At 42.6% G+C, this 14,346-nt stretch overlaps 1 protein-coding gene across 1 annotated transcript in view; it reads right to left on the reverse strand.

Annotated features, from left to right (window-relative positions):
• The window catches only part of LOC138677399 (uncharacterized), a 628,383-nt gene that overhangs the window by 259,722 nt on the left and 354,315 nt on the right, over window positions 1–14,346 (reverse strand). Inside the window, exons 18-20 of the mRNA XM_069767493.1 lie at window positions 12,574–12,627; window positions 4,967–5,011; window positions 4,724–4,762 (exon numbers count right to left, since the gene is read on the reverse strand). Of these exons, the coding sequence (XP_069623594.1) occupies window positions 4,724–4,762; window positions 4,967–5,011; window positions 12,574–12,627 (138 nt within the window). The remainder of the gene's footprint in view (window positions 1–4,723; window positions 4,763–4,966; window positions 5,012–12,573; window positions 12,628–14,346) is intronic.

Here is a 14,346-nt window from a genome sequence, read left to right on the forward strand (position 1 = left end):
GTTCTCTCCGTGTTTGCGTGGGTTTCCTCCGGGCACTCCGGTTTCCTCCCACATTCCAAAGACATACTGATAGGGATTTTAGATTGTGAGCCCCATCGGGGACAGTGATGATAATGTGTGCAAAACTGTAAAGCGCTGCGGAATATGTTAGCGCTATATAAAAATAAAGATTATTTTATTGTTATTCATTAGGAAGTCATTGTCACCTGCTGGGGCAGGGTTCTTCTTCATGCAGAAGAAGAATGGGGAATTGCGTCCATGCATAGACTACAGGGGTCTTAACGCCATCACCGTTAAGAATAAGTATCCATCGCCCTTGATATCTGAGCTCTTCGATAGGCTTTGGGGAGCAAGGGTATTTACTAAGTTAGATCTGCGGGGTGCTTACAACCTGATTCGCATCCGTGAGGGGGACGAATGGAAGATGGCTTTTAACACCAGGGATGGGCACTATGAATATCTGGTGATGCCCTTCGGGCTCTGTAATGCCCCAGCCGTCTTCCAAGACTTTGTGAACGACATCGTCCGGGATATGCTCTCCACCTCAGTCGTAGTCTACCTGGATGATATTGTCATCTACTCTCCAGATATTGACTCCCACCGGAGAGATGTTTGCAAAGTCTTCGACCTCCTACAGGCAAACTCCCTCTATGCCAAGTTGGAGAAGTGTATGTTCGAGCAGGAGTCCTTATCTTTCCTAGGCTATACCATTTCCGCCCAGGGATTGGCTATGGATCCTGCCAAACTACAGGCTGTGATGGGATAAGGTCTCCAAGGCCTTTAAGTCCATAAAGTCACACTTCGCTAGCACTCCCATCCTACATCGCCCCCATGTAGATAAGCCATTTATCATGGAGGTGGATGTCTCATCTGTCGGTGCTGGAGCAGTCCTCTTCCAAAAGGATGCTCAAGGTCGGAAGCATCCTTGCTTCTTCTTTTCTAAGACCTTCTCACCAGCAGAGAGGAATTATTCCATCGGGGACAGGGAGTTGCTAGCCCTGAAGTTGGCTTTCTTGGAGTGGAGACATCTTTTGGAGGGAGCTCGTTTTCCCTTCCAAGTCTTCACCGATCATAAAAATTTGGTGTACCTGCAGACAGCGCAGCGGTTAAATTCTCGCCAGGCCAGATGTTCCTTGTTCTTCTCCCGGTTTCATTTCACCCTCCATTTTCTTTCTGGGGAGAAGAACATTCGGGCCGACGCTCTCTCTCGCTCCATTGTGTCTTCTGTCGAGGAGAAAGCGGAGCCTCGGCTTATTGTCCCCACCAAGAGCTTGAGAACTGTGGCCCCGGTTTTGCTAGCGTCTGTGCCTCCGGGCAAGACTTTTGTACCATCCAGTTTGCGACCGGAGGTTCTCTCTTGGGCACACTCGTCCGGGGTGGGTGGACATTTTGGTTCCAAAAGGACATCTGAGTTACTGGCGAGGACATACTGGTGGCCGCATATGGCTCGTGATGTCGCAGAATATGTTCGGGTGTGTGTCTCTTGCACCAAGAACAAGTCACCTCGGCAACGGCCAGCTGGTTTGCTTTACCCTCTGCCGGTGGTGGACAGGCCCAGGGAGATGGTCAGGATGGACTTTGTAGTGGGCTTACCCAAGTCTCGTAACTGCACCATTATCTGGGTGATCACTGACCATTTTTCTGAAATGGTGCAATTGGTGCCTCTTCCACGGCTACCTTCTGCAAGGGCTCTGGCTGTGTTGTTCATCAAACATATCTTCCGCTACACGGTATTCCAGACAAAATTGTTAGTGACCGGGGTCCCCAGTTTTCGTCTCAATTCTGGAGAGAGCTTTGTCGTCTACTCAGTATTGAGTTGAATCTCTCTTCGGCATATCATCCCGAGATGAATGGGTTGGTAGAGAGGGCCAACCAGACCTTGGTCACATATTTATGACATTTTGTCTCTGCCAGGCAGGATGACTGGGCATCCTTGCTACCGTGGGCAGAGTTTGTGCTTAACAACGCCATAGCCGACTCCACCGGTCAGACTCCATTCCTCCTAAATTACGGCCAACATCCGCGTGTCCCTGTGCCTATGCCTGTGTCTTCCGCTGACTCCAGGGTGGCAGACTGGGCTGTGGAGGCACGGGACATTTGGGACCGCACTCAGTATGCCATTCGGGCCTTCAAGGAGAGAATGAGGTCCTCCGCCGATGCTCATCGGCGCCCTCTTCCGTACTTTGCTCTTGGCGACTTAGTGTGGCTCTCCGCCCGTAACATCAGGCTGCGTGTTGAGTCCACTAAGTTTGCAGCTCGCTACTTGGGTCCCTTCAAGGTCCTCGAACAGGTTAACCCTGTGGTCTACCGTCTGGCCCTTCCTCCACATTTGGGTATCACCGACACCTTTCATGTGTCCCTCTTGAAACCCGTATACATGTCCCGGTTTTCCGAGTCATCTGCTGGGACAACGGGTTCGTCTACGGACGATTATGAGATGAATGCTATTTTGGGGTGCAAGGTGGTACGTGGCAAAAAATTTTATTTGGTGGATTGGAAGGGTTATGGCCCATAGGACAGGTCCTGGGAGCCTGCTGAACACGTTCGAGCTCCTCAGCTCATTGCTGCCTTCGAGCGTAGCGAGGTCCAGGGGGGGGAGGGGGGGCTCTAGGTGGGGGGTAATGTTAGGTGTTGAGTTCCCGCCTCTGCACAGGGGGAATCTCGAACCATCTCTGCTGTGGTCTCCCATTCTTCTCCAGCCACAGTGGAGTCTGCTCAGCGGAGATGTCATTCCCAGCGTCTTGCTCAGTCTCACTCTGTGCATAGGATTACTGCTGCTTTTCCTGCTTCTGCCATTGAAGCCAGTGCTGGGCAGCGGCGAGCAGACGCTTTTGGGACTAAGTCCTGCTTTTTCCCTTCTGAGCATGCCCAGGGTGAGATCTCCCGTTGGAGATGGAGGGTCACGTGCTCAGATGCTGCAGCGGTTCCCATTGGTCCTCCTGGAAGGTCCTGAAGGTGCTAACTTCTGTGGCAGCTTCCCATTGGTCCTTTATTGGAAAGTCCTGAATATGCTGCAGCTATATAAGCTGCACATGACCACACGGCCATGCGCTAGTGTACTATTGTATTCGTGTGTGTCCATTGATGTCAATTTTTGTGGTGTCCCTAATTTTAGCTGTTTGAGAAGCTGTTTGTCATCCCTTAAGGTGTTGTGTATATGTTTTGTTTGGCCTCACATTGAATTTAATGGGGTTTGGATAAATTCTTTGAACTGTTTGGCTCATTTGTACTCCTTAATTCCTCTGCAACCTTCAGCTATTGGGTGTCAAATCTGGACACATGACATGAGCTATTGCTCTATACATTGGACTCGTTGTGCTGTCCTGCCGCTAGCTACCTATTTGAATGGGTTGCTAGTGCCACCGGGTGGGGTCATTACAGACAGGCACTTTCACCTGCCAACACAATATTCTGACTGGCTCACTGTGATAAAAATGAGCAAAGACGTTTCCACACCACCAGATTACAGCAGCACATAAAGTGTTTTTAATGTTCAATATTTGAATGAGGCCCAAAAGTTGTTGTCTTCTAGGGTCTATGGTGACTGGATGACCCTACTTTTATTTCTTTTCCTGGCTTTGTTCCTTTTGTGCAAAGCTATTATGAGTGTACCACAACTTCACTTTCTTAATATTTTTCTGAGGCACTCTGCTTGTAATTATTGGCAGTTTTTTCACTGTGTGCAGAGCTTATATGAATGTAGGAGTACATAACCATATTTTGTTCGCAATATTTGAATGAGGCACTACAGTTGGTGCCTTGCAGGGTGTATGGATGACCCTGCTTGTAACTGTTGGCAGGATTTGCAATTAGTGCAAAGCCTTTATTAGTCTAGCTGTACCACTAATTGACAATTTGAACAGAATGTGTATGAGACCCTCCGTTATGTCTAATACAGGGTTTATCTGAGTCCCTCTGAGCTCGCCCGAGTCCGTCATTTTTGGCACTTCTTTCTTCCTTCATAAATTGCACTGAATTTTTTGATAAAAAAATCAATTTTGGTTCACTTAAAATATATTTTTTTAAAATAATTTTAAATCTTGCTTTATATACAAGTCATTATACAGGATAAAAGGTCTCTTAACATTTTTTTTTTCATTTAAATTCCAATTTCTTGTTAATTTTATTGTCAGCCCTTAAAGTGAAATAAATATGTGACACCGTTGTTCTCAGCAGCGATCTGGGAGTCAGAGATGCTTTCAAGAGTCTTCCCCATGCAGTTCTCCTTCAGAACTTTTTTCCATCCATATCTACATGTTCACTGCCCCCCAGACCTCCTTGTAGGGTCTGCTGGAAAAAAGTTTAGATTTTTTATTGGCTCCCATTATCCTTGTTACTCGAAATGCGCACTCGAGCTTTAGAGATTGTTTGGTTTGAGTAACTACCATCGGAACATTTTATTGCTCGCTCAACTTTATTAAAGAAAAATAAATGCTTATAAAGTCACCTAACTTCTCACCTCTCCAGCATTTATGCTCCTCACCATCAACCATCTGCTCCTCACTGCATCTTGTGATCTCCACTACGGAGAGACCGGAGAGGTGAAGAGTAAGGTGAGTATAAGATTTTTTTTATTTAGTGTTTGTTGTCACTTTTTGGCCGCTATCTTATTGAATCTGAATGGAACTGAATTACAAAAAAATGCAGTTTGGTGAATGAGCATTTTTATAGAATTTGAAAGTAATTAAATTCAACTAAAATATATTCTCTAATGTTAACTTACTAGGTGGTGTTAAGCCATGGCGCTGTAAGGACGGATCTCCTGCAGTAACAAGAAATGTCTGGGTCATACAGAGGGTTAAGATCAGTAATGTGACACTATACATGACACCATTATAGAGCAGAAAGGCTAGTGATGTGCAGAGAGAAAGACGATCAGTCTACATATGAAGAGTGGAGCAGATTATTGCGCCTCTACAAATAGAGTAGAGGATGTTTGGGATTTATATGGGTCATTTACACTTACCGATTTCACCTGTTGGTAATTTAATTCTCTGGCGTGGGGCTCCTCCTGTAGAGATAAGTAATATGCAGATTATATAGGAGACGGAAGCCATAATCTGTCATTAAGCTTTTCACCATTGTAGAGCAATAAAATTAGTGAGCTCAGGGGGGGAAGAACAATAAGTTATACATGTGATGAGGGGAACAGATTACACCGGTCTGCGACTAAAAACCTGTTTGATTATTTTCATCTATTTTCCATGTATTTTGGTGTGCTGAAAACGAAAAAAAATATTGAAAAAAATCCTGGACTTCAGGATTTGCTACAAAATGCAAAATGCTCTTCAAATTTAGTATATTTTTCTCAATTTTTGGTATATTTTTTTATCTTGGGGTTTTGAAAGTCAAAATTACTATTAATTAATTTACATCAATGCATTGAAGATATACAAGACCCTGACTACAAAAAATCGTCTCACGAATGCTGAAATCTTTTCAAGCTTTCGGTTGCCTGATGAGTTTGAAAGTTCATTTCCTCCATTCCCACCTTGACAACTTTCCTGAAAATTTGGGAGCTGTGAGTGAAGAGCAAGGTGAACGATTCCACCAGGACATGAAAGAGATGGAAAGAAGATACCAAAGAAGATGGAGCATTACAATGATGGCAGACTACTGTAGGATGTTTCAGAGAGACATTCCAGATGCTACTCACAAGCGTAAATGGACCAAGAGGGAAGAAGAAGCGATGTTAGTGTGTGTTAGTGAGCTCATTGCAGTTAAAAAATGATTTTCATGAAACATTTGTAATAAAAAATTAATTTTATGAGTCTATTTTCATTTATTTTGAGGTATTGTCTTATTTAACATATTTACTTAAATTGTCAGAAAACGTGATGTCCTATGACAAAACAGAGGTCATTTTCGGATTCAGCGCACTTAAAAACATAAAGATTATGTGGAATAACCAAAACAGCTCTTGAAATTTTTTTTTTGCTGTCCCATGTAATGGCTGATATTTTATGTATGCAAAGGAGGCTGACATATGAAGAATATACATAGGTTACATTCAGGGACAGGCTAATCCGGAGGGATCGAGTGGTTCGGATGGCACATGCTCCCCAAAGAAGTCCCAAAACAGCTGCTTTAAGGGAACCTGTCACCCCTCGCAGGGCCTATTAAAGTAGAAGAGCCTCCTTCAGAAGCACTAAGGCTGCATTCTGTGAAGGTGGCTCTTATGTTTATTATCCCTAGGAACACTGAAATAATTTGCTTTATAAGTTTCCCGCCATACCTCTATTGAGCCAGGGAGGTATGTTTTCTACCCCTGACTCAACCGCCTCGCAGCCATCCATCACCCCCCTCTGTCTTCTGGACGCCCCCTCCTCTCTTTCTAGTAAGTAACTTCACTGGTGCCTATGCTCACCAATCAGTTCTTGGTCATGCGCAGTGCGCACTGCCCGGGAACTTACATCAGGATATCACGCCTGCTTGTAGCGGAGGCCTCAGATCCCGCCCCGCAGTGTGTTATGATGTATTCACACTGCAGGGCTGGGAACTTGGCACCTGCGCAGTGGAGCGGGTCACCGTGCTCCAATGAAGATAGTGCCGATGTCTCGCAAGATTTGTGAAGTCTCGCAAGAAATCGTCACTTCTGTCGAGGAGCACGATGACCCACTCCACTGCGCAGGTGCCAGATTCCCAGCCCTGCAGTGTGAATACATCATAATAGATTTCTTTTTGTAAATAAAAAAAAACAATAAAAGTACACATATTTAGTATCGCTGCATTCGTAACGACCCGACCTATAAAACTGTCTGACTAGTTAACCCCTTCAGTAAACACTGTATAAAAAATAAAAAAAAAACAAGACAAAAACAATTCTTTATCATCATACACCCGAACAAAAAGTGGAATAACACGCGATCAAAAAGACGGATATAAATAAACATGGTACCACTTAAAACGTCATCTTGTCCCACAAAAAACGAGCCGCCATACAGCGTCATCAGCGAAAAAATTAAAAAGTTATAGTCCTCAGAATAAAGTGATGCAAAAATAATTATTAACTATGTAAAAAAGTTTTCATTGTTTTTTAAAAGCACCAAAACATAAAAAAGGATATAAATGAGATATCGCTGTAATTGTACTGACTCGAAGAATAAAACTGCCTTATTAATTTTACCACACACAGAATGGTATAAACGCCCCACCCCAAAAAATTCATGAATTGCTTGTTTTTGTTCATTCTGCCTCCCAAAAATCGTAATAAGAAGCGATCAAAAATGTCATGTGCCCGAAAATGGTACCAATAAAAATTTCAACTTGTCCTGCAAAAAACAATTTCAATATGTGACAGTTGCTAAATATAAAAACCCGCTATTAGAAAACGCTATAAATAGTAAATCAAAGCGTCCTTTATCACCGCCTTAGTTAGGGAAAATAATAAAATGTAAAAAATGTTTCTATTTCAATTTTCCCATTTGGCTTAGGGTTAGAGCTAAATTTAGGGTTAGGATTGGGGCTAAAGTTAGGGTTAGGGTTGGAGCCTAAGTTAGGGTTAAGGTTGGGGCTAAAGTTAGAGTTAGGGTTGGGGCTAATGTTAGGGTTAGGGTTGGGGATAAAGTTAGGGCTAGGGTAGGGGCTAAAGTTAGGGTTAGGGTTGGGGCTAAAGTTAGGGTTAGGGATGGGGCTAAAGTTAGGGTTAGGTTTGGGGCTAATGTTAGGGTTAGGGTTGGGGCTACAGTTAGGGCTAGGGTTGGGGCTAAAGTTAGGGTTAGGGTTGGGGATAAAGTTAGGGTTAAGGTTGAGGCTAAAGTTAGGGTTTCGATTAGGGTTAGGGTTGGGATTAGGGTTGGGATTAGGGTTAGGGGTGTGTTAGAGTTAGGTTTGTGGTTAGGGTTATAGTTGGGGCTGGGATTAGGGTTAGGGATTTGTTGGAGTTAGAGTTGGAGGTAGAATTGGGCGGATTGCACACTTACCCTTGTGAAAATAAAAAATTGGGGGCAAAAAGATAATTTTTGTGAAAAAAATATGATTTTTTATTTTTACGGTTCTACTTTGTAAACTTTTGTGAAGCACTTTGGGGTTCAAAGTGCTCACCACACATCTAGATAAGTTCCTTTGGGGATCGAGTTTCCAAAATTTGGTCACTTTTGGGAGGTTTCCACTGCTTAGGCACATCAGGGGCTCTCCAAATGCGACATGGCGTCCCATCTCAATTCCAGCCAAATATACTTTGAAAAAGTCAAAAGGCGCTGCTTCCCTTCCGAGCTTTGCCGGGTGCCCAAACAGTGAGTCCCCCCACATATGGGGTGTCAGCGTACTCAGGACAAATTTGACAACTTTTGGGGTCCAATTTCTCCTGTTACCCTTGGTAAAATAAAAAAATTGGATCTGAAGTAAATTTTTTGTGAAAAAAAGTTAAATGTTCATTAAAAAAAAAAAATCCAAATATTCCTGTGAAGCACCTGAAGGGTTAATAAGCTTCTTGAATGTAGTTTTGAGATCATTGAGGGGTGTAGTTTTTAGACTGGTGTCACTTTTGGATATTATCTATGATATAGATAAGTTACTTCAAATGTGATGTGGTCCCTAAAAACAAATGGTGTTGTAAAAATGAGAAATTGCCGGTCAACTTTTAACCCTTATAACTCCCTAACAAAAAAAAAATTGGTTCCATAATTTTGCTGATGTAAAGTAGACATGTGGGAAATGTTACTTATTAAGTGTTTTGTGTGACATATCTCTGTGATTTAAGGGCATGAAAATTTGCAGGTAATATCAAATAAATGACTGCATGTTATCTGACCATTAGTCTTGAGTATGGCTGCCTAGTGCAGTCGAAATGCGTCGACTGGGTCATTTGACCATGTACATTTTTCTTTTGTATGCACTATATTTTCTTTTGAAAAATAAAAAGAAAAGGAAAATCCAGTCCCGTTGAACCGGTCTCCAATTTTTTGTATTATTCTTGATGAGAGGCCAGGGTGAGGCCGGTATCTGAGCCCCAGGTGGATTAGCATAGAGCAACAGGGTCAGCTGGAATGAGGTTTCTATAATTGTTATTTTTCATATCCTCTGAAAAAAGGCCAAGAAAGCAAAAATTCCGCTGAGGTATGTAAACTTTTGCATATATATAATATTTGTGGTTATACATGTAGAATTGTTTGCATGTGTTGTGACAAAGTCACTGGCATAATGCTTGAGGGGAGATATGTTTCACTGAGGCTACTAGGCGAGGAGCCCACCCATACACTGCAGATGACAGCTGGGATACATGGTCAGGATCCAGCTGAAACAGCAGCAATCACAGCTAGTCTCAATCTCCGCTGTTTAACTCTTCTAATACCAATGTCAATTACTGACCGCAGTAGTTAAATAGATCAGTGACCGATGCATGGGCTCACAAGATCCCATCAGCCCACACCCAAGCTCCCCCCAGTTGCTGAATGTTTGCCATGAGGATGCAGCTCCTAAGGAGATATCCATGTCACTACATACTGCAGAAGTGAGGTACAGCAGTATATACTACAATCGATCATAGCATCACAGGTTAAAAAAATGGCATTCTGCCTTGTGTTCTTAGGGACGCTATCTTCCCAGGAATTGGCCAATATGAGCAGATTATTAGTTATGTAAAGTATGAGGAAAATGCTCATTTGCTGATTTTAATTTTTAAATGAAACCTATCACCTAAAAAATACAATATTAACCTCAGGTGTGGCATTAATCTGCAGGTTTGTAGCTTTCTGAACCTGCCTTGGGATGGAGCCTCAGCTGTCCGGAGAAAATGCCCTTTATTCCCGTCAAATTCCTGTCAAAGAGAAGGTGTCGGCTCTGGTTCAGTCATCGCTCAGTGTATAAAAAGCAGCCGCAGTAACTGCACCCCTGGAACTGAATGACAGTGGGGTCTAATGCATGAATGGTCTATAGACACAGAACAGTGTCTGAACCTGCACCGGTGCCGCCCCTATGACTGGAAGCCAAACAATGCCGGGGAGATAAAGTTAATTTCAATCTTGCAGTGAGGCTTCAAGTTCCAGTGTCAGACAGGTTCACAACGCTGTAAAGTTCTGTTCCAATATCTATGCAGTAAGTTTGGTTCAGTCTGAGTAGCTATGGTTCTGTTCCCACATTTATGCATAAAGCTATGATTTGTACCTACAGTACAGACCAAAAGTTTGGACACACCTTCTCATTTAAAGATTTTTCTGTATTTTCATGACTATGAAAATTGTATATTCACACTGAAGGCATCAAAACTATGAATTAACACATGTGGAATTATATACTTAACAAAAAAGTGTGAAACAACTGAAATTATGTCTTATATTCTAGGTTCTTCAAAGTAGCCACCTTTTGCTTTGATGACTGCTTTGCAGTCTCTTAGCATTCTCTTGATGAGCTACAAGAGGTAGTCACCAGAAATGGTCTCCCAACAATCTTGAGGGAGTTCCCAGAGATGCTTAGCAATTATTGGCCCTTTTGCCTTCACTCTGTGGTCCAGCTCACCCCAAACCATCTCGATTTGGTTCAGGTCTGGTGATTGTGGAGGCCAGGTCATCTGGTGTAGCCCCCCATCATTCTCCTTCTTGGTCAAATAGCCCCTACACAGCCTGGAGGTGTGTTTGGGGTCATTGTCCTATTGAAAAATAAATAATGGTCCAACTAAACGCAAACCGGATGGAATAGCATGCCGCTGCAAGATGCTGTGGTGGCCATGCTGGTTCAGGATGCCTTCAGTTTTGAATAAATCCCCAACAGTGTCACCAGCAAAGCACCTCCACACCATCAAACCTCCTCCTCCATGCTTCACGGTGGGAACCAGGCAGGTAGAGTCCATCTGTTCACCTTTTCTGCGTCGCACAAAGACACGTTGGTTGGAACCAAAGATCTCAAATTTGGACTCATCAGACCAAAGCACAGATTTCCACTGGTCTAATGTCCATTCCTTGTGTTCTTTAGCCCAAACAAGTCTCTTCTGCTTGTTGCCTGTCCTTAGCAGTGGTTTCCTAGCAGCTATTTTACCATGAAGGCCTGCTGCACAAAGTCTCCTCTTAACAGTTGTTGTAGAGATGTGTCTGCTGCTAGAACTCTGTGTGGCATTGACCTGGTCTCTAATCTGAGCTGCTGTTAACCTGCGATTTCTGAGGCTGTTGACTCGGATAAACTTATCCTCAGAAGCAGAGGTGACTCTTTGTCTTCCTTTCTTGGGGTGGACCTCATGTGAGCCAGTTTCTATGTAGCGCTTGATGGTTTTTGCCATTGCACTTGCGGACACTTTCAAAGTTTTCCCAATTTTTCGGACTGACTGACGTTCATTTCGTAAAGTAATGACGGCCACTCGTTTTTCTTTACTTAGCTGCTTTTTTCTTGCCATAATAAAAATTCTATCAGTCTATTCAGTAGGACTATCAGCTGTGCATCCACCAGACTTCTGCTCAACACAACTGATGACCAATCCCATTTATAAGGCAAGAAATCCCACTTATTAAACCGGACAGGGCACACCTGTGAAGTGAAAACCATTCCCGGTGACTACTTCTTGAAGCTCATCAAGAGAATGCCAAGAGTGTGCAAAGCAGTCATCAAAGCAAAAGGTGGCTACTTTGAAGAACCTAGAATATAAGACATAATTTCAGTTGTTTCACACTTTTTTGTTAAGTATATAATTCCACATGTGTAAATTCATAGTTTTGATGCCTTCAGTGTGAATATACAATTTTCATAGTCATGAAAATACAGAAAAATCTTTAAATGAGAAGATGTGTCCAAACTTTTGGTCTGTATTGTATACCTATGTAGGAAGTTTTTTTCCACTCTCATATCTATATATTTAGCTTGATTCTGTTCCTGTAAGTATCTATGTAGTTATTTCAATTCTGTTTCTGTATTTATGTAGTAAGCTTGGTTCTGTTCTCATAACTATTTACTAAACTCAGTTGTGCTCCTGTATCTGTATGGTAAGATCTGTTCTGTTCTCATATCTATGCAGTAAGCTTTGTTCTGTTTCATTTTCTACACAGTAAGCTTCATTTTGATAAAGTACTCATATAGCAACCTTGGCTTTGTTACCGTATATATATGTAAGAAACTCTGTTTTGTACCTGAATCTATGTAGGAAGCTTGATTCTGCTCAAATCTTCATGTAGTAAGCTTGGATATGTTCCTGTATCTATATAGTAAACTGGTTTATGTTCTTGTACTATGTTGCAAACTTGGTTCTGTCCCCACATATATGTAGCACACTCCCTTATGTTCTTCAATCTATTTGGAAAGATTAGTTCTGTCCCCATAACCCCATATCTATGTAGTAAACTCTTTTTTGTCCTCGTATCTATGTAGTAAATTCAGTTATACTCTTGTTTCTATGTTGCAAGCTCATTTATGCCCCCCTATCTATGTAGAAACCTAAGTTCTGTACTCGTGACTATGTCATGTGCCCCATTCTATTTCCACATCTTTGTACCCTTTACTATTATTTTTAAAGCCTGTTATATCTGCTGCCTTACTGCAGCGCCCAGAGATAAGCAGGCTAAAGATAAGCCATATCAACTCATGAGTCAGTGCTTTGTAATTGCACCCTAGACTAAAATTTGTAAGCCAACCCTTGGTCACATTTATACTTACGCCAATCTAGTAATGATTTCAAAGACGCACCTTGATTCTGAGGCATCATGTTACCTGGTGTAGAGATAATAAATATTTGGATTATACAGATGTAAGTATATACAATCTACCATTATATTGACACCGTTGTAGAGCAGAAGTTAGTAAAGTCCGAAGTGAAGGACGATCAGTCAACATATGATGGGTAGAATAAATTATTGTCTGATCTCTAATGTATACACAGGAGGATGAAACAGTATATAAAAACTTCCTTCTCACCCCACAATGGTGGTGATCTTTTTCTGTCTTTTCTTATTCGCAGGTCCTCTACCAAGGCCTATGTGTTTGAGGGTTCTATGCAGGATCTTAGTTGTTCCCAGCATCACGCTTTTGTGGACAGAGTGCTCAGAAATTGCTCCTGGGATCTGTTGTAGCCATTTTCCAAATTTAGGGATCACTACTCCAAGTGCTTTTATCACCACTGGAATCACTGTTGCCTTCACCTTCCACATCTTCTCCAGTTCTCCTTTGAGGCTCTGGTATTTCTCCAACTTCCCATATTCCTTCTTTCTGATGTTGCTGTCACTTGGCACTGCCACATCTATTATCATTGTGGTCTTCTGATCCTGGTCTACTATCACAATATCTGGTTGGTTAGCCAATACCTGCTTATTCATCTGGGTCTTGAAGTCCCACAGGAAATTATCCCTTTCTTTCTCCACCACTTTTTCTGGGGTCTCCCGCCTGAACTTAGGGGGATTTAGCCCATATGCTGTTCAGATGTTCCTGTATACAATTCCGCTACTTGGTTGTGGTGTTTGGTATTCTCTATTCCTGCTTGTATTTTGCATCCTGCCACTATGTGTTGGATGGTTTCCGAGGTTTCTTTGCATAGTCTGCACCTTGGGTCTTGTCTTGTGTCGTAGATTACTGCTACTATGAATATGTCACTTAGAGCTTGCTCTTATGCCTCTATGATTAGTGCCTCTGTCCTGTCTGAGTCCAGCTATCTCCGGCCACTTTTGGGATTTCTCCATGTCAGCCACCTCCATTATTTGTCGATGGTACACCCCATGCAGCGGCTTGTCTTGCCATGGCGCATCATGTTCCGGTTCTTCCTTCCAGATCTGTTGTTGTTGCTGCCTTAGGCTTTCTCTCAGCGTCTCATCTTTTGGTGCCATTTTTCTGATGTCTTCCTGGATACTACTTGTTTCATCTGTGATGGTGGCCTGGATGTTTATCAAGCCTCGACCACCCTCCTTTCTGTTGGTAGGAAATGTATGTATATGTATACACATATATATTATCAATGGGTCTCAAATGAGCAAAATGCTCATTTGCTGATTTTAATGATTTTTAAAGGGAATCTATCACCTAAAAAAAAAAATATTAACCTACAGATGTGGGGTTAATCTGCAGATTAGTAGCTTTCTGAACCTGCCCGGGGTTGGAACTTAAAGCCTTGGCTGTCAAGTGGAAATGCCCTTTATTCCCGTCAACTTAAAGTCATAGAGCAGGCGTTGGCTCTGGATCAGTCACTTCTAAGTTTATAGAAATTTTCCGCTGTAACTGCACCCCTGGAGCTGACTGACAGCGGGGTATAATGCACAGAATGGTCTATAGGCACAGAACAGTGACTGAACCTGCACCGGTGCCACCGCTATGATTGGAAACCAAGCAATGCATTGGGACATAACGTTCATTTCATTCTGGCAGCGAGGCTCAAAGTTGCAGTGCCCAACAGGTTCACAACGCTATTAAGTTCTGTTCCAGTATCTATGCAGCAAGTTTGAT

Source organism: Ranitomeya imitator, chromosome 4 (genome assembly GCF_032444005.1).
Source record: "Ranitomeya imitator isolate aRanImi1 chromosome 4, aRanImi1.pri, whole genome shotgun sequence".
Classification (NCBI taxonomy): Eukaryota; Metazoa; Chordata; class Amphibia; order Anura; family Dendrobatidae; genus Ranitomeya; species Ranitomeya imitator.